The following is a 23669-nucleotide window of genomic DNA, read 5'->3' on the forward strand; positions in this document are numbered from 1 at the left end:
ATTAAATTGAACACCCTGGAAAACTGAACTATTCTTACCACAAATCTATAAATCAAACTGTTCTGTTTGCTTAATATAATGCTTTGCTATTCTAGTCACACTGAAGTGGGCCAGCCACACAATGCCAAGATATTTCCATGATGAGCACATTAGAAACACTGATTGACTATAGATCTTCTGGATGTGAGGCCAAACCCATATCTCATTTGCTCCAGAATAACTAAGATCAAAATCTGGCCCACGCTGTTCAGATTAGTACATAAATAACACGAAAGGTTTGTGAGCTCTGTAGCAGATGCATTTTGTACTTGTTGTTTGTACTGGAGATGTCCCTGGCAACTCCAGGAACACACAGGACTGTGCTGTGCTAGGTGCTGCACCAATACAGAGCAAAAGGATTTGTCTTTCTGGTTTGCCAAAGCAGCTTGAGAATACCTGTGAGCCAATATTCATTTCCCCAGTTTGTCTTCCAGGAGCAAGGGAGCATCCCTCCATCCCTCCCTGACAGAGGGCACAGCAGGAGGGCAGGCATTAGCAGGGGGCTCTGTTTGGTCCTGCCTTCTCAGAGGCTAAAGGGGCCCTTTTTTTTAAGAGTTAGTCTAACTCTGAAGTTCCTGTTCCCACATTTTATACCCAGGGGCCAGCCAAATTTTCATCTGGCATAAACCAGATTTCCCAGCCAGGCCGAGGCTGGCAGCTGGGGATTTGGCCAGCTCAGCAACAGTGCCTGAGAGCATCACCTGCAGCAGAACTCAGTGCTGTGGTGACTTCAGCTGCCACTCGGATCTGTGTCACAAGACACATCAAAATACACTGCACACATGGGGTAAACCTGGTAAAATATTTTCATGTTTTCTTGAATGGGCTGTGACTCGGGTTCCCACGGAAAACCCTTGTGCACAGTTGTTTCCCTTTACACAGGGAAATGTAGTTCTTCCTCATTGGAAGAAAGGTCATTTCAGTTCCAGCCTGCCAACTTGTTATCGACATCTCAGCACTTAGGTGCTGACTAGAGTTTAGGTAAGGAAAAGACCAGAAATGTAAGGTTCTGAAAGGAGCTTTGCACACACTGAGGTAATTTGTTTGATATCTGGCTGTGTGTTCTGCAAAAGCAATGCAGCTGAGGGAGCATGTGTCCCTGAGACAGTGGCAAGCTTTAGGAGCAGCCATGTACAGAGAAATGAAGGAGCCACAGCAACCTTCCCTTGGTAAATCACTTGCTGCCCAAATCAGCAGTGGATCAGTATCTCCAGAAGAGGTTCCCCTTAAATGGAAATGGTCCAAGAGATGTAGGACTGGTAACGATCCCTGTAGTCTACAGAAGATTTTCTGGGCCATGTTTGCAGCACAGTCTGTACCAGTCAGCAGCACAGAGATAAAGAGATTTAGCCTCAAATAGCCATGGAATTAAAAGGACATACATGTACCTTGGGCACCTTAAACTCACCAGTGGCATCTCTGCTGTGCTGGTAGCTGAAAGTGCTCTCACTCTAAGGTCACCTGCATGGTACCCCAGCAGTGAAAGTAAAGGCTTCTACACCAGTCATGTCACAAAGCAGCCTCACTTATCACAATGTGCAAGTCCTGTTCATTCAAAAATCAAAAAGGTGACTTCTGCCCCCAGTCATTGCATGGCAGCTAAAAGTTTTGCAAAAATTTCCGCATTCTTTTCCCAAGCAACGCTCAGTCATTGTCTTTCAGTTGTAGCTCATCCCTGGGCCAGAAGTGGAAGGGTTTCCAATATTTGACCTAATGGCTCCATTTGGAAGAGCAATCTTATCTTGGATTAATAATTCTGGTGACAGAGGACAGGTAGGAAAAGATAGATATTTTTTGCATCCCTCTAGAAAAGTAAGAACAAGTGACAGAGTGGAACAAGGGCTGTTAATATGTGCACAGCTCTTTCACAATTTACTGGCCTTCATTTGTAAGATAAAATGTAAAACCTGTATTTTAGAGCATGTGCAGTTACTGATCCTTAATATATAGCCCAAATATACTACATATACCCACTGAAATGGTTTAGCTGCTACTGGATATCGGGGGAGTTATTTTTAATTCTGTCATGTATGAATGTTTTGGGCTTTCTCACAAGATTTGCAGAAATATGTTATATTAAGGGAAAGGTCTGGTATAAATCACAGTTGCTCAGCCAGACATCAGCCATGTCACAGGAAAAAACAAACATTTCTTTCATTCTCACTTCTGACCCCTCCAACACAGTATTGTCCCTACTAACGAGCTGAACATTTTTGCTGATTTGTTATATGTAGCAAATATAGAAGCAATGAAAACCCATCTGTGTAATTTATTCATTGATTTGGACTTGAATCCAAGTGTGTTCTAAGTAGCTCTTGTCTGTGTGCATGTGTGTGAGAGAGAGAATAGCTCATCAGCAATGAAAAAGTCTTAAACTTACCTGCTTGAAATATTTATGAATAATGGAAAATAACCTGAATCTGCTTGTGTGTGACCCAGCAGCCGTTTCAGAAATGGTTTAGTGTTGAGTAAGGGCCACTGGTCTCAGCCCTGTATTTGTGGTAAGACCAAAAGATCATTTTTTAGGGAAGTCTCCGGATAATCCTTTCCATTAAAAAAAAAAAAAAAAATCAGGGAAGGCTGCAAAGCTGCAGTTAAATAAAGCAAGCTCAAACACACTGTATATCTCCTGCTTAATGCTGAAAATACACATTGTGATGGTAGTTTTGTGCGTCCTCTCTGACTGCAACTTTCTGTAAAACAACTTTAATTTTGGGACCATCACTGTTTCTACCCTTAGCTCTTCAAAACACTGCTGATTCCAAGTCACCTGTTAAAAACCTGTTTTCCTTCAAGCTGCTCAAGGAGCTGTCTCTTGTTTCAGAGGCAAAGTAACCTTATAAAGGAGTTGGTTTTAAACAGTTGGTTTCAACCTGTTTAAGTTTCTCTTTCACACCTCCAGCCACTGTGGATGTTTGGTTCAGGATCCGAGGGATGTACAAAGCTTCCCACATAAACAGTCCCACCTGTGTGAGCAGGAAAGCAGCTCTTTCCACACTTTACTATGAATGCTGGAGGGAGGTTTATGTGAGCAAAGTTTCTGGATGGGAACTGCAAATGCAGAGCTGCTGAATGGTGCTCCCTGCTCTACACAGACCCTCTGGTTCATACTTCCAACAGTCTGATGCAAAACCTTATGTGATCCAAATGAAGAAAGGGAAGAAAAAAGAAAATAAAATTTAAAAAATGGGGAACATACTAAACCACAGACGATACATTACACTCAGCAAAAGGAGTAACAGTCTGATTGAACACAGGCAGGGTTCCCCCAGAAACCCTGCTTTCCTGATGGGTGAAACTTTAGCAAACTGAACAAGTCTGAGGTAAGTCAGACTTTCTCTCCATTCTGCAGATTTTTTTTAATTTTTTTTTTCTCCTGAGTGCTGGTGGCAACAGATTAACAGGTCACCGGACTGGGTCTGAGAACTGCAGCCATTTACCTCTCCTTTGCTTGTTGCGCTCCAGTCCAGTGGCATCATTTAACACGCACTTCTCTCCCAGCCTCCAGCTGGTGACACCCAATAAACATTGGGAGTGATAGATGTCTGCCTGGGTACGTCCAGGGAGAAGGGGGGGCTCATCATTTCAGGGGTAAATGTCCTTTCCCCTTCCTTTTAGCTTCTTCTCCATCCAGGCGGCGTGACCAGGAGCCCGTAAAGCGGAGTGTCAGCCCCTCCAGCCATCCATCCCGCTTAGCCGGGAGCGAGGGAGCCCCGGGGTCCCGGCCCCGCTCGCACCGGCTGCGAATCCCCGAGCCCGAGCCTCGGCTGCTCCCCTCAGACAGCAATTACGGTTGGAAACATCTGAATCAACACAGCATCATTTACTTACAGAACTGACAGCCCTTCCACTCGAACTGGTTTAAATTAGTCGACGCCACATTCTTTTCCTCCTGTGTGTTTTGTTTTCTCCTTTCCCCCCTATCCCCCTTAAAGAGGGATATATAATTGCAGCAATTGAACCAGCTGAATGCCGAGCAGTCCTGCGGGGGAGAGGGAGAAGCGGCGGGCACGGTCGGAGCGGTGAGCGAGGGGGATGCGCTGCCCGCCGCCCGCGGGAGGCTGCGGGGGCTCCGCAGGAGCGGAGGGCTCCGGCACCCACCGGGACGGGCTGCGGGGCGGCCGCCGTGAGCCTCGGGCCCATCCCGAGCATCCCCGGGGGAAGCAGGTCCGGAGTAGAGGGTCGGGGGGCGGCCGGGTCCCGCCGGCCTGGGCAGTGTTCCTTATCCGTGGCTCCCTCACGGGAACTTACCTTCCGGACACTGGCAGGTGGAAAAGTGGGGACATTAAAACAAAGTAGAGACATGTATAAAGACAGAGCCCTTCACTGGCATCGGGAATGATTAAACGGAGCAGCCCGCGAAACCTCCTGTATGAATATTTCATGTGAAATGATGTGATCCCCCCTAAGGTACAAGAGCCCTCCTTAATTAAACCGGTGTAAATGTTGTCTTTTACTCCTTTTCCATTTAAGTCACGGGGAGGAACGGGGAGACTGCCCGAGTTTTGCCCTTATACCCGAAAAAGAAGGAGCATCCCCGTTCCGCGGGAGGGGGGACTTGGCCGTGCCTGCGGGTCCTGCTGCGCTGGGCGCATCCGCGGGGCCGGGCGCGGGGACACGGACCCTGGGGCGATGCGGGAGCCGACGGCGAAGCTTAGGGAATGGTAGAGGAGGGCAGGGACCAGCTCTGCACCCGCATGTGTTGGCCCGGCGTTCTGCCGCCCTGCATCTCCATCCTTTCCCCAACGTCGTCCCAACAAGACTGAGACAAGAGAGGGTTGGCGGCCAGTGTCACACCCCGACTGCTGCCACCCAGCTTAAGGCCACCCCTCGCCTCTCTGACACCCTCGTGTCAGGGTGGAAAAGGAAGCAGAATGGCTCTTCCCGGCAGAGCGGCCCCCGAGAGGCGCTTGTGCCCACCGACGGCCGGGGCCGATTCGGGGGCTGCGCCCCGCGGCCGGCAGCGGCGGGGAGGCTGCTGGGTCCCCGGCAGGTCCCTGCAGGGGCACCCGGGGCTGAGCCTCAGGAAACTTTGATCTGCAGCTGCAGCGGTTTCCATGGCAATGCGCGGGGTGGCAGCGGGAGGGTGGTCCCCGCCACGTAGGACACGGCTGCCCACCCCAGGCAGCCCCCCGAGTCCCTTCCTGCCTTTCCAAGGCCAGGATCGGGCACCTGGGAAGGAGAAACAGCCACTGGGGAGAGGAAAGAGGCCCTCGCCGTGGGGCCACCCTGCCCGGCCACGGTGTCGCTCTGGTGGCACCGCTCCCATCGCCCGCCGGGACCCTCCGCTTTGGCGAGCGGGGCTCTCTGGAGGTCGCCTTGACTCGCCAGGGAAAACCGACAGAACAGACCCACCTCAACCTCTCGGGAGAGGTGGGAAGAGAGAGGATTTCCGACAGCCTTTGACTCTCCTAAAGACAAATTGGCGTGAATTTCCCAGTCTGTCCGACGCTGAACTCACGACCCTTCCCCTGCTCCCTCTGAAAATGTCCCTGCGACGCTTTCGTTCCGTCCCACATCGTGACCTTGGTTTCCTTATATACATGACATTTCCTTCCTTTCTTCCTTCCTTCCTTTCTTCCTTCTTTCCTTCCTTTCTTCCTACTTTCCTTCCTTCTTTTCTCTTTTTTCTCTCTTTTCCCCTATCTCTTCCCTGCATTTTTTCATTCTTTATTTCTTTTTCTCTTGTTTTTTTTTTTCCTCTCTGTTTCCTAATAGATTTTAGTCAGTGCTTTAGCGTCGATCTGCCTTCCTATTATTTTGCATTCCACGGGAATTAAAATAAAATAACGTTATTCTTATGAAAATACCTTTTCACGGTTTGTTTGAACAGCCTTTACTCTTCCAAATCATATCTGCCTCTTTCCTCCCTTTTCCGTGACTCTGAGCGGAGATATTTGGCAGCCCACCGGGAAGAAAGTACGGTTCGGGTTTACAAACTGCTTCAAAAAGGAAATGTTCTTACCGGGACGAGAAGGGTGGCACAGCAGATAACTGTGTCTCTGAAGAAGGTTTTATAATAATATTTGGATCATAAACATCCCGTCACAGCAAACGTCTCCTCTCGACATACGTATGCGAAATAAAATAGCTGTAATCGTGTGGATTATAAACGAGATCACAGAAGAGTTTATCTGGGAATATCTCGCTCTCGCAACCCACAAGAATGCACTTTCTTCCCTGCCTCTGATACCAACTTGCCGATCTAAAGATAAAATAACAGCCGTGGCTGTATTCCCCGGCCTTATGGAGAAAGTCAGGACTTCGAGCTTTCTGTGAACAGAGCAAAACCACAAAAAGGTTGTTCAAATACTGATAAAGCTATGAGTGAAACCCCAAAAAACACGGGAATTCAGCAGCTTCTCACTACTCAGGCTGGGATCAGCTGCTGCTTCCAGACGTGCGGGACTTGACAGATGAGTTTCCACATCTTATCTGAGTCTATTTGGGGCCAGGTCGCCCATATTCATTCAGTCAACACTTTCACTCGGGAACTGAAATAGTTCCGAATTCCTCCTGCTTGTTTGCTTGTTTGGGGGGTTTTTTTAACTTTTTTTTTTTTTTTTTTACTTTTAAAATCATTATAAAGTAAAAAAAAAAAAAAAACCACGTGGTGAAGCTGATCATGGCTGCTCCTCTGGGCTGTTCCTTTCCTGCCCGGGAATCGCTGAAACTTTCCAGAGCTCCGTGTGTCAGGCAGGGGAGAGCGGAGCAGGGAAAGAGGAGACCACCTGTTTATCCTTTCCTTTCCAGGTAGAGGACTTTTAAAAAGGTAATCTCGAGCAAGAGTCTGGCTAAGAACATTGTTCTCTGGTGGGGATGTCAGGCGACTTTCTACCCCCTTCAAGCCGTCAAGGAATGTTTTCAGGCAATTCAGGAGGCAGGAATATCCCCCGTGCCCACTTTATAGGCGGGCTGTAAACGCCTCGCGGAGGTTTGCTCACACTCAAATGGTTAATTAAGAAAACATTAAGGGTCCAGCTTAAACCAACAAAATCCAGACAGCTCCGAGCCGAGTTCCCACTTGCCACAAGAGCTGCGAACCCCCTCCTCGCCCGGAGCCGCCGTCCCTCCACCCCTCACGAGGCTGTCCGACCTCCGCATCCTTCTGCTATGGGGCCGATGCTTCTCCTCTCATCCCCTTCCAGGGGGAATCGCCACCCACAGCCTTTCCCGTTCCTTCTCTCAACCCCGTTCTGGACCGAATGCCGCAGGGACTCGTTTCTTTTTGGAAGCCGCTCCCCATAATGTGAAAGAACCCAGACCCCGGCGGGAGGGTGTCATGGGATCTGCGCGAGAGCAACGAGGGGGGGGATGTCGTTGCTGCCCGGCCGGTCCTCGCCACCCCGAGCGGAGGACCAGGGCTTTTCTACCTGTCCGGGATAACGGGATGGGTTTCTCCCTGTTTCCCAGGGATGGAGCAACCGTGACCGAGAGGACTGTGTGCCTGAGAGCTCCTTTGCTGTCCCCAGCTCCTGCCTGTGCCTTCTCTCTTATTTAACTGTCCTAGGGAAAAAATCGGCCAGTTTTCCTGTCTGTCCAGCCTTGTGGAAAGAAGCAGGATTAACACGGGGTAGGCGACGTGCCGAGCATTGTCAGGAAAGCGTGGAGTTTGTTTTAAGACATCAAAAAGGAAGACAGAAAAGGATGGACACTACCTTCCAATACACTTTAGTTGGCTGGTGACAAAAACTCCGGGCATGCTCTGAATGTGTAATTGGTACCCCCAACTGAAAATTCCCTATCTAATTTGATATTTGGTGCTCAGCAGAAGCTAGCCTTCGTAAATAATATACAAAGTAAGAAACCTAATCCAGCAGGCTAGAATGTTTAATTCATCATTATGCGAGCTAATTGGAAGGTGATTATATGGTAATTGCTCATTAGTGGTGTATATTTATCGCTGTACCTTATGTCAAGGCCATGGGAATTGTGTAGAGTCTGTTCTCTCATTTCAAGGATCAGTTTCAGAAGCAGGAGCAAAGCGGACGAGATCAAGTTCTTCCTGACGTCAGGTCCAGCCGTGGGCGACGGAGAGCGGGACTATAAATGCTCTCCCGGAGCCCCCGCAGCAGCCGGGGCTCCAGCCAGGGCGTGCGGGGGACACTGGGCTCCCGAGGCAGCCGGGCCGAGCGGCCTCACGGCGGGGAGAAGGAGGAGAAGGATGAGAAGGAGGCAGATCCCGCCTTCCCCGTTCCGGCCAGGGGAGTCACCTGCCAGGCGCACTGACCCCGCCGCGGGAGAGCGATGCCCGCAGCAGCTCCCGCCCCGCACCTTGCGGGACACCCAGGGAACTGGGGCGGCCACGGCCCCCCCATCCCGGCAAGAGGGGTCCGAGGGGACACCGGGAGGGTTCGCTCACAGCCGGTGGGTCGCCTTCCCTGCAACAGGCGCTAATCGCAAAAGGTCAATTAAAAGAGAGCCAGGGAAGGTGATTAATGGCCCTTTCCGTTTCAAGAGTGGGCAACGGGCTGGGATTCCCCGGCTGCGAGTGTCCCACCAGGAGAGAGGCTGGCGAGGAGAGAGGTTACGGCTCGGGGTCAGGAGGTTCTCTAAACTCCCGCTTCCCCCTCGCAGCGGGACCCTTTGGAGAAATAAATCAATGGCCGTATTAGCTCCGAACAGTTATGAACCGCTGATGTAGACGGGAGCAGGGGCTGGGAGAATCCTGTTCATCAGGGAATCCGGCTAGAGTTGCTCTCTCTGCTTCCTACCGCCTATGAGGAGCCTGGGTGCTAATTAGGGGGGACCGCTAATTTCCGCCGAGCCCTCACAGGTAACAGTGCGATCTATCAGAGGAGGAAGGTAAATAAACACCGTTTAAACACAACAAAGCGAGGGCCCCGAAAGGCCTCTGGCCTCATCACCCCACTCCATTTACAAAGAGAGGGGTGCGTGGGTGCGGGGTCGCGCCCGCGTGGGGGGTGCAAATCCCAGCGGTGGGAAGTGACCCCGGCTGGGAGCCGCTGGCTTTGTCCGAAGGGAAAGGGTTAAAAGTCCAAGGCCGGCGGGGTCAGCTCCTGGACACGGAGCCAGCAGAGCTGCCGAGGGTGGGGATCCGGCCCTCGGCGGGGGGGGGCATTGGCGGGAGCCGCCGGTGCTCGGGGCCGCTGCTGGGCGGCGACACGTCCGAGAAGGGCCGGGGCAGGCGAGGGGCGGGGAGCGGGCTGCGCCGACCTTGGCCGGCAGACAGAGCCCAGCGATGGACGAGGCAAACCACGCGAAACCGGCGGGGCCGATTTGCCCGCGGAGGTGCGCGGGACAGCGCGCTCCGCCCCGCACCGCCCCGCACCGCCCCGCACCCGCGGAGCGCTCCGCGCAGCGCTGCAGGGGGGGCCCTGCTCGGCCTCCAGCCCCCTGCGCAGCCCCGGGGTGCAGCGGCCCAAATCCCGGCCTCCCGAGGGACAGCCGGCCTCCGGCAGCCGTGCCCCGGCTTTCCTTCGAAAGAGCAGTAAAAATCCGCCCGGGTCTGCAATTCGCCACCCGAATTGCGCTTCCCCCTCCCCCACTCCTCTCAGTTATTTAATATAAAATGTATTTTTAAACAACCGCTCGGATAGCATCTCGCCAATATTTATATTTCCACGTTGCCTGGCATCCACTGTCCCACATTAGACTCTGCCTCTCTCTCCCTCTCTCTAATCCTGCCACTTTAAATAGATGAATTAATAAAGCAAATGAGGGTCTAATAAGCTGACTGTCCTGCCTATTGAGGCAGGGGGAGAGAGACTAGAAAGTGCGCCAAATTTGTTTGCAGTGGATCAAGGCTAGCCGCCTTTGCTTCACTTTCTTTATCTTAATTCCGACTTGAAAAGATATAATTATCTAGTTTGAACAGAGCTGCTATCAAATCCTTCTCTAGGCAAGGCAGGGGAGAGCTGGAGTGGATTGCAGTGTTCTGAGCCGCTTGGTGCAGCCGGAGATAGGGAGTAATGAAGTTGTGGAGTCCTGAGATACAAAGGGCATTAACCTCATTAGCATGAAACCTTTTCTTCTAACCATTGTGGGACCCTTTCAGACTCCTAATCCCCCCTATTTTCAAAGCTGGGTTTGTAATAAAGCTTTTAGGGTTTTTTTTCAAAGCTAATGGCATTCTCTGAAGATTTTATTGCTGTTACGCTACATAGGACGCTTAATTTTTTTTCCCTCTCTCCCTCTCTTCGCTCACGGTTAAAAAAAGAAAAAAAGAAAAAGGGTGGAGGGAGAAGTATATGGTTCCTGCAGAAATAAGGCTTTTATCAAGATGGGAAACAATTTCTAGAAAGGCCCAAGTCTGCTGTTCGGCCGCAATCCATTTGCTGTTTGCCCATTTGCCCGGGTTTGGAGTGGGGCGCAAGCCAGCTTGGGTGAGTTCAGGGGAAATGTGCGTCCTGTTGGTTTCCAGATCTGCATCATCAGCTGTTCGAGGAGGGGAGAGATGCAACGAGAAGTTTACCTTGGGAATAGCTCTACTAAATAATTAGCCTAGGTTTAAATGGAAGGGACTGCATTGCGACATGCGTCCTAACCCCGACTGGGCCTCTCTCATATTTGTAGCACTAGTGAATGGAAAGTCACCGGGATTGTATAAGAACCGATGCTAAAAAAAAATAAGATCGGATTTAAAAAAAAAAAATTAAATTTACATAGTACCCGATAGAGCCAACACGTGCACAGAATGTCTAATCTTAACTTTCCAAGGCAGTATGTTTAACAAAGCTCGTATTTTTGCGATGCATTGTAACTTCGCCTTATCACAGTGTAAAGGGTAGTCAGATTGTCCTAAATTATGTCCAACTAGCCCCCCTGGATCCACGGATTAAGAGATTAAAGGAGACCACTGGGCAATGCCTCCTCTTTCCCCTTCATATTCCTGGTATGATAATTGCCTAAACTGATTTGCACTTTCACAAAAGCTTGCAGGATTCTTTGTAGCTCGAACAGAGCAGACGAGGTTTCTCTATCAATGGAAATAAAACTGATTAATGCAGTCTATCAGGCTAAAGAGCAAATGAAGCATGAAAAAACAACGGTGTACCCCCAGAAAACCAGCTAGTTTCCTCAAGGACCCAGAGCAACTTTTTTTTTTTTTTCTTTCCCCCACGTCTTTAATGTCAGAGTTTTACTCTGTGCCCGGGATCGCTCCCTGAGAGCGGCGGGGAGAACAGCAGCTGGGGCACAGCCCCTGCTCACAGGACCTGTTCCTCACCGCAGCGACCTGGCCAGGGGATGTTAAACACGGGGGGGGGGGGGGGAGAAAAAAAAAACACCCTGTCGCTATTAAAACACCTATTTTTGCAAAGGAAAGCCCCTCTCAGCGGAGCGCGGCTGCTGCGGACCGGTTTCACCATTACGAGCCGGTTCACCCTTCAGATTCTAAGCGGGGAAGGGTTTTCCGTTGGGGGTGTTCTTTTTGTTTGTTTTTGCTGGGGGTTTCTTTCAGGTATTTATTTACATCAACCGGGTCTCCGCGGCGTATTTTTAGAGGTCTATTTACCAGCCGGAGAATACATTAAGAAAATGCGCCTGTGGCCGCGGGAACGCGCGGCGCGGCCGCGGGAGCGCAGGCTCCGGCAGCAGGGGTTCAGCAGCGAAAAACAAGGCGGTGCGGGGGGAAAATACTGGTTCCTGAGAAATCTGGGGGTGAAGCGGAAAAGATATTGCTTAAAAATTTAGGGCATATTGATAAATCTTTATTGACAAAATATTGACAATGACATACTTCTTGGAAGTATATAGTGTGTTAGAATTCTAACAAATTAAACACAAAACACAAAAATATTTACATTCTGGTATAGGAGACATGAAGGAAACATTTGTAACTTTTTCTTAGTAGCTCTATGATCTCGGAATATTATAAGGTCAGTGCTTGAAAATTGCCCCAATGAAAATGGTCATTAGGAAAAAAAAATCAATCTGCGATTTTAAGTCCCTTTTCTCTGGATCCTCCCAGCCTAGAAAGTGTCCTCACCGCCAAAACTGGTCGCTGGGTTGGCGCTTTATTAATCTTAAAAAATAATCATCATCCGGTTTTGCAATGGGGATACGATGGGGGGTGGAGGGGGGCTAATTTAATTTTAATTTTTTTTTTTTTTTCAGTAAAAGTTATGACCAACCCCAACCTCCCCCCCCTCCCCGCCTTTCCCTCCCGTCCCTCCCCTCCCCACCGTGTTTGTCCATCCGGAAGGAACACTATGCTTTGTTACTGCTACTTCATTTAGCTTTCACAAACACTTTGACGCCAGAAGTTATCATAAAATGTTTACAGACTGCACATTTCTCGTAAAATAAAATTAAAAAGCACACGGAACCTGTCTTAAAGGGAAAAAAAATTACAATTAATTTCTGTCTTTAGGAACTGGAGTAATTTTTTCGCTTTTTTTCCTTTTTTTTTTTTTTTCTTTTTTTGCCCAGACGGCTTTACACATGCAATTCAAGTTTCTGAAACAGGTGTGGGTTTTGGCTGCTTATGGAAATTTCTCTTTCAAAGACGGAAAAAACTGTGAAGTGCAAAATGTCCAGTAAGGTGGTAATTTTTCTGATTTGGAGGGGGGGGGGGGGGGGGGGCTGGCTTGTCTTTTTTTTTTTTTTAACATTTTTTCTATATATTTTTAAATTTTTTTGACGTTATGCTTTTAAAAGTGGACTGCGATAAACGGAATACCTGTCAATCACCTCGTCCCGCTGTTTTGGCTCTGATTGACAGATCCCCCTTGCCAGAGCGGTGCCGGCAGTGTCACAGTTCGGACCCCTCGCTGTCTGGCCCTCGCTCGCTCCCAGCTCCCTCCCAGACGGGAATCGTGTTTTGATGAAGATCTCCGTGTCCTTCCCCGCACCGCCACGCCGGGGGGTGTGAGCCTTTAACACTTTCGGTTAGTGGGGTGTTCGGCTTTGAAAAGTCCCAAAGAGCCAGTTCTTAATCGTCCGACGTGACGTCGATTTCCTCTGGACTGGCTTGTTTGGTGGCGATTCTCCACCGGTTGATGTGATGAGTCCCTTTTTTCTTCTGTTGTGAGTCTGAACCTTCCTCTTCCAACTTTTGCCGCTTGAACTTTGTCCGTCTGTTCTGAAACCATACTTTTACCTGCGGGAGGAAAGGCACCGGGCGTTAGTCCGATGCCTGCTGCGCTGGCCCTGGCGCGGGGCTCCGGGTGCCCCCGGGCCGTGCCCTGCCCACACCGCGTCCTCCCCGCTCCGTGCCCTGCTCTCACCGCTGCCCGGCCTGGAGCGGGCCGAGCAGAGACGAGGCCCGCCTGCCTCCTGAACCCCTCGGGAAAGGCCCGGACAGGCTGTCCCACGCCCGCCGGCCGCTCCAGAGCACCCCCGCGTGCAGGACCGGGCAGCACGGCCGGGGGGATGCACCGGGCTCGGGGGCGCGGAGCTCCCGCCTACGAGCGGCCCCGAGCAGTGCCCCGGTGCCCCACGCGTGGCCGCGTGGCCGTGGGCTGTCACGGCCACGGGCCCGCTCCTGTTCCCCGCGGGTGGCGAGCTGTGCCGCGGCCCAGGGGCTGCGGGGCGGGAGGCAGGGCCGGCTGCGGGGCGCTCACCTGCCCGGCCCGGCCCGGCGGGTCAGAGCAGACCCAGGGCCTCATCCGTTCCAGGATGGGGCTGAGGGCAGGCGGTACGAGATCTTTTCCTCTTGGAAAAGCGCATAAAATGTAAGAAAATAGCCCCGAGTAGAAAAACGTCCGTCGCTCTCCGCAACATCTCCCCGGGACACGCCGCCCAGGAGCGATCGTAGCGCCGCGAAACCTGTAAGTGCCATCGTAAATATCCCTCTCATTTTGTTCAGCGAGAGTACAGCTGACTGAACCATCCGGCAGCTGACTTCAGTGCTTTAATTACAGATAGTATTGATCTCTGAGCTATCTCCAGAGCTGGCCACACTCCTTGTAGCGTCCAAAGGTAAACACTTTTTTTTTTTAAAGCAGTTTAAACTCTGGTTCTGTCTGAAAGTGCCTGATAAAGGCCTCAGCAAGGGGGGGGAGGGAAGAGAACTGGAGCATTTTAATAAGCTGGTTTAACCCGCTTCGCTGCCTCTTCAGAACAGAGACCTGACTGGCCGGACACACATCTCTGCTGCATTTTCATATTCTCCAAAAGTCCCCCATTAAAAAGCTGAGCGGGGAACAAGGGGTGAGTTTAATTTGCTTTTAGTTTGCTAATTGAAGGGGAGGACGGTTCATTTCTGCACGCTGATCTCCCAAAAGGGAGCTCATTTGTAGGGGACTGGGGGTTTGACATCCGGACAAAAGACCCCAACCAGCTTCGGAATCAAGCAGCACAAAGACCACCTTAAATACAGCTTTCCAGTAGAAATAAGCCTGTGACCGGTCCCTTGTTCGGGGAACCTCATAAAAGTGGCGATCCCTTTTTATTGTTTTGTTAGGGAGACATTTTAAAACAAAAGCTCCAACCTCTTTATTGCTTCCCGCACGAAAAGGAGTTAAGAAAAAAAAAAAGTGTTACAACTTAATCCGCCCAGAGAACGCTGTGTTTACTGGGAACTTTGAACTAGGCTGCGGCTGGGTATTTTGGCTTTTTTTTTTTTTTTTTTTTTTTTTTTTTAGTACAGTGCCATGTACTGTAGCAGAGACAATCCCCATCTGGAATCCTGTCTCCGCGAGTCTCCTGGAAGGGCACAAAACAAAAGCCCGACACAACAACAACAACAACCACCACCAACAACCCTCCGAACTCCAGCTTTTCTTCCGGCGGGGAGAAAACCGCGTGAAAAACGCCCTCCCAGCGGACCCGCCGTCCGTGGGTCCCCCGCCGTCGGGGGGAGCCTGTGCCCGCCCCGCCGCAGCCCTTGGCCGGTTCGGCGCTGCCCCGGAGCGCCCGGCCTCGGTACCTGCGAGACCCTCGCCCCGGCACGACCGGAGCGGGAACCTCGCTGATCGTCCCGCCACATACACGACACAAACAGGCTCCGGTGCGGCTCTGGCCGGCAGCCAGTCGGCGGGAGGGGGAAAGGAGGGCGGGGGAGGGGGGGATTCCTCGTTTATAATTTCTCTACTTTTATTTTTCATCTTTCTGTCCTCCTGAACCGGCTCCTCACATCCCCTCTGCCTGACGCGGGGCTAGAAACGAGTGGAAAATCATCCAAGAAACTGTGTTTCTGCCGTAGGGTCCAAAGAGGGGGGTTCTTCCTTTCTCCCCCCGCATTTGTTTTGGTGGCTTTTTCCCCCAGCATCAAACTACTTCTTGAGGGTCGGAGGAGCCCCGCAGCAAAGCGGTCGGACCCACAGACCGCGGATCTCACCGCTCCCTCCCCGCTCGGGCCCGGGCTCCCGCCGGGGCTGCCCGAGGGACCCCAAATCCTGCTCCGAGCCCTGCGGCTTCCCACGGCCGGCCGAGTACTGCGACCCCCGGCACAAGCGGTGGAATGACGAACGGGAAAGGATTTTACAACACCCAGGCGAGGGGGGACCCCTCTCTCCACTCCACCGGCTCGGGACCGAAGGCCTAAACACCCCTAGAATTTGCCCGTATTTTTTGCTCGAATCTCGGCCCGGCCTGGTGGGTTTTCCAAAGGAGATGCCGATACTTTCACTTTCCCGACTGTCCGTTCCATGTTTCCCCCTTACCTGAGTTTCTGTGAGGCTGAGGCTGTGTGCCAGCTGTTTTCTCTCCGCTCCTACTACATAATGGTTCTTCTCAAAGGCATGTTCCAGTCTCAGTAATTGGGATGGGGAGAAAGCTGTACGGATCCGTTTGGGTTTCCTGGCCAGTGCATTGTGCAATAGGAAGCTCTCCGGGCTGGTTTCATTCCCTGGGCAACAGGGTAAAACAGAGATTAGCAAAACACCTTTCCCAAATGCACTCGACAGGACTTTCTAGCACAAGAAATTTTTTTCTCCCACCATTATCCGCAGGAGAAATCCGACTATGGTTTCTTTTTTATTTTTCAGCGCTTTTTTGGTATTGAATTTTCCTTTGATAAATAGGTGGAGGGGAATGATAAACTAGCAGGGGAAGGAGAGGACTGGGAGAACTTAAAATGCTAAAACCCAACCTGGGGAGGACTACAGGAAAAAAAAAAAAAAAAGAATTGGCCAGAGCCTGGCTGCGGTGTCTGCGGCTTCATCCCGCGGCTGCCCCCCTTCCACTCGACCACCGGCAGCCTCACATCTTTCCGTATTTGTTTGTTGTTCTCATCTTCCCGTCGCTGCCAGCTGGGGAGCGGCGCTCGGGGCGCCCTGGCCGAGCCCCCCGAGACGCCTTGGCCGCCCACCGGCCTCCGGGAGCCGCCCGCCCGCTGCCCCGGCCTGTCTCCGCTTCCCTCGCCCAGAACTTCGGCCGGGGCCTTTCTCCCTCTGCTTCCCCCCGTCCTGCCGGTGTGTTGCCCGGAGCGGAGCTCCCACCGCCGCCTTTCCCGGCCCCCTGCCCACTCCACGCTGCCTCGGCGGGGACGGGAATCGGTGTGGAAATAAAGAGCCAAACTTCGGAGAGGCCACAGAGCGGCCATCCCATCTCATTTTATCCCATCCCATCCCATCCCATGCCGGCCGGCATCGGAGCGGGGGCGGGAGCGGGGGGTGGGTTAGCTGGGGCTTTTCGGTGGGCATCTCCCTCCAGGGTGTCCCTGTGCCGCTCCTCCGGGTCGGCCCTTCCAAGGTGGGAAAGGCACCGAGGGGGTCTCGCTGTAAGTGCATTAAAAATCGTTGGAGAGGGAGGGTGTGTTTGAAATCAGGCTGTGGCTCAACACCAGGACATTTCCGCCTTTCATCTACCCCTCGTTACCAATCGCCTGGTGGCTGCGACAAATAATTTGGTGAGCGAAACCTGTAATTTTATTCTCAGAGGGTAATAATCCATTTTGTCTCAGACCGCCTGGCTTCAGAGAGAGTCGCTCCTTTTCCAACCCTGCTGCAGCGGCCCGGCTGCAGAAGGCCGGGGAAAATGAAACATGCAGGTGGTTTGTTTTCGTTCCGAAATAATAAATAAAAATACAAGGAAAAAAAAAAAAGGCAGATGGATCCCTCCGAGTGGAGGTTTATTTTTTTGTTTGTTTGTTGTTTGGTTTGTCTATAACGAAAGAGGCAGGAGCTGGACCCATTACGGGAGAAATCAGCTCACCCTTCGGGGAAGACGCCGCTGGTTATAAGGGGTTAAACAAGGGGGATTTTATTGATTGTCCGCCATTGGATTCGGTTATTTCCCTTCAGCCGGGTATTAATCGCTGTGCATTTAGGGCCACTCGCTGCCCACACGGTCGGGATCGCCCTCCCTGTGCCTTCCCCGGCTATCCTCCGCAGCCTCATCTCCCCGTGCTGCTCCGGCGCTGGGATTATTTCCCCCCTCACATTCCCCTCCTCCTTTCTCTGGGGTTCGTTTCATTTCTCCCCCTCCAGCAAGGGCAGCGGTCGGACTTGGGGCGGTGGCGGGGGCTTCCTGCGGCCCCGCAGCTCGGCCCCGCAGCCCGGCGGGCACCGCCGCCTTCCCGGGGGAACCTCAGCCTCAGCACCTCTCCATTCCCCGCTCTGCGGGGCCGCTTCCTTCTGTAGCTTTTAACACACCGGAACAAAAAATATCCGCCTTTTCCCCTGCTTTTAATGGGGGCAGAAAGCTGACGGAGTCCCAGCCGGCCTTGCCTTCCCGCTTGCCCCCCTCTTCGCGAGAAACCAAAACAAACCGGGAAAAAGCAGCAAAACAAAACGAAGCCCGAGCCCCTCGCCTCTGACAGCTCATCAAGTTTGGCGGAGGGGAAGACAGGGACAAAAGACCCCGGGCCCGGTCGAGCCGAGCCCGCGGCTCCGGGCAAGGGCCGCCCGCCCACCGCAGTCCCCCAAAACCCGCACGGCGGGGCCGGCCGGGAGCTCCGGGAGGGTGGATCGGAGGGAGAGCGGATCGGAGGGAGAAGAAAAGTTGCACGTACCTTGAAACCTGTGGCCCAGATACCGGTAGCGGTGTATTAGCCACGGGTAGAAGGTGGAGGGGTCCCTTTGCTGCGAGGCGAAGAGCGGGTGCGTGGAGTGCGAAGCAGGCAGCGGGTGGGCGGCCAGGGCGTGAGGAGGGGGCACGGGATGGACCGGCACTGCCGGGTTAGGCGGGTGGGAGACGGCCTCTGCAAAGACCAAGTCCGGGTTGGAGTAGACCCCCCTGCCAGTGGAGTGGAAGCCGTTGAGAAAAGGGTTCATCGGGCTGGAATTGGCATAGCTGAGCGCCGCCGGCCGGATAGGATCCTCGGAGCGAGACGCGGGCAAGGGGCTGTCTTTGGCCACCAGCGACTCGATGGTGAAACACCGCTTGGGTGTGGGCTGAAACATGCTGCCGCGACGAGAATCCCCGACCCAATCTCTGCCCGTCTCTCTCTGGTGCGCGGGAGACGATCCGGGGAAGTTTGCAGCAGGGAGTGACTTGAGGAGGGATAGATACACACATAAATAGACAGGGGCTGGAGGAAAAGGAGGCAGCGGCAGCCAGCGGTACCCAAAAGGGAGACACACACGCACCACGCACACACACACAAAAAAAGTTGCTGGGAGAAGTTTCCCTCCTGCAAGGAAAAGGCGGTCGTCCCCCCCTCCCCCCCTAAGTCCAAAGACAATCCATGGATGTGATCGGCCCCTTCACAAGTTGTGCAAACGATTTGTTAGTTCATGAGCCTAATTAGTGCTGGGATCACATAAACAGCTTCCTCTGAAGCCTGGTAAATGGCTTGATGATTGGTCGCTATTACTCGCCTTGAGGTTGAAGGGGGAGACTCTTTAAAGTGCGTCAGAGGGGAGGCGAGTGCCGGGCAGCGCCATCGGGAGGGATGGAGCCGCGGATCGGAGTGCGGCGGGAGCGCGCCCGCCACGCGGGGGGAGCGCGGCGCCCCGCGCAGCCGCCCCCGCCCCGCCGCCATCCCCGCCCCGCGCCGCTCCGCGCCCCTCCGCCGCCGCGCTGCCCTCCCTCCCTCCCCTGCCGCCGCTCCGAGACCAAGGTAGGCGGACGGGGGTCGGGGGGGGCTCAGCGGGGCAGGGGGTGAAGGGCGCCGCATCTCCTGGAGGGGGCTCGGGGGGGGGTTTGGGCTCCTCCGCCAGCGTGACACCCCTCTCCCTGCCGCCTCTCGGGGGCTCTCAGCCCGGCGAGGTTACCTTGGTCCGCCCCGGGGCGTCAGGGAGAGATGCCCCGCTTGGGAAAGATTTCGTCCCTGTGAGAGAACGGGTCGTCCTCCTCCTCCTCCGAACTTATTCCCTGCCCCTGGGCTGCCCCGCGCTGCCCGCCCCGCGCGGCGCGCAGCACAAAGCGCAGGGCGGCTGCATGGTGCGGGGCTGGGACACGCCGGGCGCTCGCAGACGGGACAGGGGATCACGTCTCCGGTTCCAGCCTTGTCCGTATTTTCGCGTTTACCTTTGGGTCCGGAGATGATTTTAGGGCTGAGTTCTCCTCCTCTCATTGGCTGGGGCCGCAGAATAATTATGATCACATCCTAATACTCTTGGCTGGTGCTTACTGTTTATTGGTAGTTAAGGATCTATTATCTATTCATCAGCCTCCCATTTTTGCCAATTACATTCTTCTAAAGTGAAGTACCAGCAGGTATTTTGCACATTTACAATTAATGATAAAAAAAATCTGGCGTACTTTAAATCTATTACGCCGCTGTGTAATTTATCTTAAAGATGCGGAATTGCTAATGTAAATTAATGTTTCTGTTGAACCAAGGGATGGGGGGAGTCTTAAAACCAGTCTAGCGTTTCTTTCCTTCGTTTCCGGACTTTGTTTTCTATTTTCTTTCCACTTTATACACAAAGAATCCGTTACTTCGCCGCATTAAAATATGCTAAAAAATAAATCGCTGCCTGAACGGTCCTCGCTTGTTTCCACTAAAGGGCGAGATGAATTCTATTCGCGTTCCCCGCTTTCTACTAAAAGCATCTGTTCGCAGCTTGCCGGTATTTTTAACAAAATACCAAATCGACGGGCTAAATATAAGTGACAAAACAGCGTTGGGCACGCAAGGATGCGGCCGTTCTTGCGCCTTTGTTCGGGGCCGTGTTTCCCTTTGTGTACCCCGCGCTATGCGCACTTTGTGGGGGGAGAAGTTCACTTCATGTAGGAAATGTAAATCTGATCTCCAGGCGTGGGGCGGCTGTACGTATAGACATCCGTACCCACACGTGCATACGAGAGCAGAGCAGAGTGAGAGAGAGCTTTATACGGCGTAGCTCAAGTCTTTGGACAGATTTTGCAGCGAGGTGCCATTCTCCCAGGTCTCACACGTTTGGAAAAACATCTGCAGCCCGAAGACACCCGGGGCGCAGAGCTCCGACCCCACTGAGCTGAGAGTGTCGAGCAAGGGAGAGAAGGATTTGTCTGTAGCCCCACTCGTATCCCTCGTGAATTGCTAATATCTTAACTTTTTAAGTCCCCTCACCCTTTCTCCGTGAAACTTTTTTCCCCTCGACCGGCAGTAACTACGGTTCTTCTCGCAAAGCTCGGGGGTTATGGGCACGAGCAAGGCTGAGAAAGTGCCCTAAATACGACGGGTGTTTGAAGTGCTGATTTCGACTGGGTTCCTGGTTCCAGAACACCGAACGTGAAAAAAGACAGGAGAAACTTATTCTTCTCCTAGGAAGAGCCGTGTTCTGCATCTGCGTATTTACACTTCTCCGGGACTGAAGAATGAATCTGAACTGGAAAAACTTCAACTCCTTTTTTTTTACTTCTTTTTTTTTTTTTTCCAGACATCCTGACATAATCACGGGGCTCCTTTGAAAACTGCATCAAGCAATTTAGCAGTTAGAGAGGGAGGAATTATATCCGTTTGAAAAGAAACCTCACACACGTAGGGAGGGAATAACCCTCCAAAACACTCGGTAAATTTCCCTCGACCGTCTTTACCGCCGAGGAAATATCCTCCAGCCTAAAATCCCTTTCCGAAGGGGCGTCCCGTTGCTCTGGAGCCGAGCGGAGGAGGCTACAGCTGCAGCGAGGAGCTCTCCACGGCCAAGTCCCATTTCGTTCGGGAACGCGGGGACCCTGGAGGTCCCCCCATGCCGCCCCAAATCCTGCACGCTCTCTGTGCTCTGCACACACATACACATATCTGCGTGTGTGTGTGTGCGCGGGGATACAGACAGGCAGAAAAACCCCACGCAGAGCTTGGAGAGAGCACAAGCTGTCTCTGGATTTTGTCAGAGATAAAACAGGCCGGGGACAGTCAGAACAAAAACCAAGGGGACTCGGGATGGGATTGCCCAGAATTTTCCTCTTCTCCCTAATTTTCGCATCATTCTCCCACCCGTCGCCGTGGCCGTTTCTCTGGGATGTCTCCCGCACAACCCCCGGCCTCTCCTAGCCCGGCCGCGGCCGCTGAGCTCCAACCCGGCCTGCCCCGGGAACACCTCCCGAAGCCCCTCTCTTGAACTTTTCCTGCCCAAGGTCTTCACAGGCTGCTCTCGCTGTCCTCTTGGCGTCTACATGGAGAAAATCTGGCAGGGGCTTCCTTCCCAGAAATCCCCGATCTGCTCCAAGCGCACTGAGAGGCAGCCTCTCTCGGAGGGAGGGGTGCGCTACGCTCGCAGTCAGATTACACGGCTGGCCTCATAGGCACTAGCTCCGGATTTCCAAACTAATATTCATCCCTTAAAAGACGAAGAAAATGAGAGGAAGGTCTCAGACGCGGGAGACCTCGGGGTAAGACGGTTGTTCAGGGGTTGAACCAGGCTGAACTTTCTCGGGTATGAGGGTGGAGGTGAGACAAGTTTCAGACTCCCCTTAAGTTTCTTTTCGAGGCTGAACCCGTCTCCCTCTTCTCTCTCCCATCGCAGGGATTCGTGACCACAGCGGGGAGGAGATGTGACCCATGCAGGTCGTGTCTGGAGGGGGGCTGACTGACTTAAAGGAGAGGGCGAAGTGCCTAATTTAATTCTTTCCCGGACGCCCTAAACCCCAGTCAGTATGTGTGAGCGTGCTGCGAGCCCTTCATAGGAGCGCAGTCCTCGGCGGGAGGGGCGGGATCCCGGGCCGCCAAGCGCCGAGACGAGCGGGGCTCCCAGGAGCTGGGCCGGGATGGGGGGCTCCGGGAGAGCCCGGGCTCGGTCACCCCGGCCTCTGCCGAGCAGGTGGATCCCCTCCGAGGAGGTGTCGCAGGCAGCCCTGGCTCCCCCGAGCACCCAGAGCCTCGCGTGGACGGGGCCTCTCTCCCCACTCAGCCGGGGATCCAGAGCTGGGCAAATACACGGGGGGCTTCCCACGGGCCTCTCCAAAGAGAAGACGGGCTCTGAAACCCTCACCCCTCTATTTCGGCCCTGGACAGCCGGGCCAGCGGTGGTGCCGCCGGGGGCCCGTCTCAGAGGCGGGGGGCAGGGACCAGGACCGGGAAAAGGCCTTGCTACCCGGGTTCCTCTCTCCGGCCCCGGAACAACGAACATGGACCGCCACTTGGGGTTTTTTTTCTTTTTGACTCTAATTGAGAGTCCCTTCCTCCCTCTCTCCGAACCACCCCGCCTTGGGCTCTGCACAGCGCGGCCGTGGTTCCGCGCAGCTGTTTTCATCTCGGAGGTGTCGGACTCGCGGTTCCAAAATGTCGTTAGTTAGCGCGGGATACCCGTAACCTCCCCGGGTTTACACGCGAAGCCCTGACCCGCACCCAGCCGTGCCAGACTCCGGCTCTTCTTAAACGCCAACACGTGCGGGGGAAGCGGGAGGAAACACCCGGAGGTGCGGGCGGGCGCGGTGAGCAGCGCGGGACCGAGAGGCCCCGAGGAGCATCCTCTCTCCCACCGCTCCCTTCTCGGTCCATCCCGGTCCCACCCCAGTCCTATTCCTGTCCATCTTGGCCCATTCCTGTCCATCCCGGTTCATCCCTGTCCATCCCGCTCCATCCCGGGCCCATCCCTGTCCATTCCAGTCCCATCACTGTCCATCCCAGTCCCATCACTGTCCATCCCTGTTCATCCTGGTCTGCCCCGGGCCCATCCCGGTCCATCCCTGTCCTTCCGGGTTCATCCCTGTCCATCCCGGATCATCCTGGTCCGTCCCTGTCCCAGCGCAGGCCCGTCTCTGTCCATCCCTGTCCATCCCTATCCATCCCAATCTCATCCCTGTCCATCCTAGTCCATCCCTGTCCATCCCTGTCCATCCCTGTCCATCCTAGTCCATCCCTGTCCATCCCGGTCTATCCCGGTCCATCCCTGTCCATCCCGGTCCATCCCTGTCCCACCCCTGTCCATCCCTGTACATCCCGGTCCATCCCTGTCCATCCCTGTCCCATCCCTGTCCAACCCTGTCTATCCCGGTCCATCCTGGTCTATCCTGGTCCATCCCTGTCCATCCCGGTCCATACCTGTGCATCCCAGTCTATCCCGGTCCATCCCGGTCCATCCCTATCTATCCCGGTCCATCCCTGTCTATCCCTGTCCATCCCTGTCTATCCCTATCTATCCCGGTCCATCCCTGTCTATCCCTGTCTATCCCGGTCTATCCCAGTCTATCCCGGTCCATCCCTGTCCATCCCAGTCTATCCCTGTCCATCCCTATCTATCCCTGTCTATCCCTATCTATCCCTGTCTATCCCGCTCTATCCCTGTCTATCCCGGTCCATCCCTGTCTATCCAAGTCTATCCCGGTCCATCCCTGTCTATCCCAGTCCATCCCGGTCCATCCCGATCCATCCCAGTCTATCCCGGTCCATCCCGGTCCATCCCTATCTATCC

The 23669-nt window shown here is 53.6% G+C and overlaps 1 protein-coding gene and 2 long non-coding RNA genes across 4 annotated transcripts; 2 read left to right on the forward strand and 1 right to left on the reverse strand.

Annotated features, from left to right (window-relative positions):
• Positions 1–11689: 11689 nt before the first annotated feature.
• EMX2 (empty spiracles homeobox 2) lies at positions 11690–19215 on the reverse strand. Of its 2 annotated transcripts, XM_027655309.1 has the most exons (4): positions 19104–19215; positions 17900–18380; positions 15609–15793; positions 11690–13102 (listed from the first exon to the last, which is right to left on the reverse strand). In XM_027655309.1, the coding sequence occupies exons 2-4, from the start codon at positions 18288–18290 to the stop codon at positions 12935–12937; spliced, it is 744 nt and encodes a 247-aa protein (XP_027511110.1). In that variant the 5' UTR covers positions 18291–18380; positions 19104–19215; the 3' UTR covers positions 11690–12934. The 2 variants fall into 2 exon arrangements, with proteins under 2 accessions (XP_027511110.1, XP_027511109.1); XM_027655308.1 differs by lacking the exon at positions 19104–19215 and having other exon boundaries at positions 17900–18802.
• LOC113952836 lies at positions 13663–14818 on the forward strand. Its single transcript, XR_003529671.1, has 4 exons — positions 13663–13755; positions 13866–13923; positions 14064–14154; positions 14589–14818. It is a non-coding gene; the product is annotated as an uncharacterized LOC113952836 (long non-coding RNA).
• LOC113952835 lies at positions 18897–22978 on the forward strand. Its single transcript, XR_003529670.1, has 3 exons — positions 18897–18949; positions 20697–21648; positions 21783–22978. It is a non-coding gene; the product is annotated as an uncharacterized LOC113952835 (long non-coding RNA).
• Positions 22979–23669: the final 691 nt, after the last annotated feature.

The sequence above is a fragment of the Corapipo altera genome, unplaced genomic scaffold (assembly GCF_003945725.1).
Source record: "Corapipo altera isolate COAL_440 unplaced genomic scaffold, ASM394572v1 180, whole genome shotgun sequence".
Lineage (NCBI taxonomy): Eukaryota > Metazoa > Chordata > Aves > Passeriformes > Pipridae > Corapipo > Corapipo altera.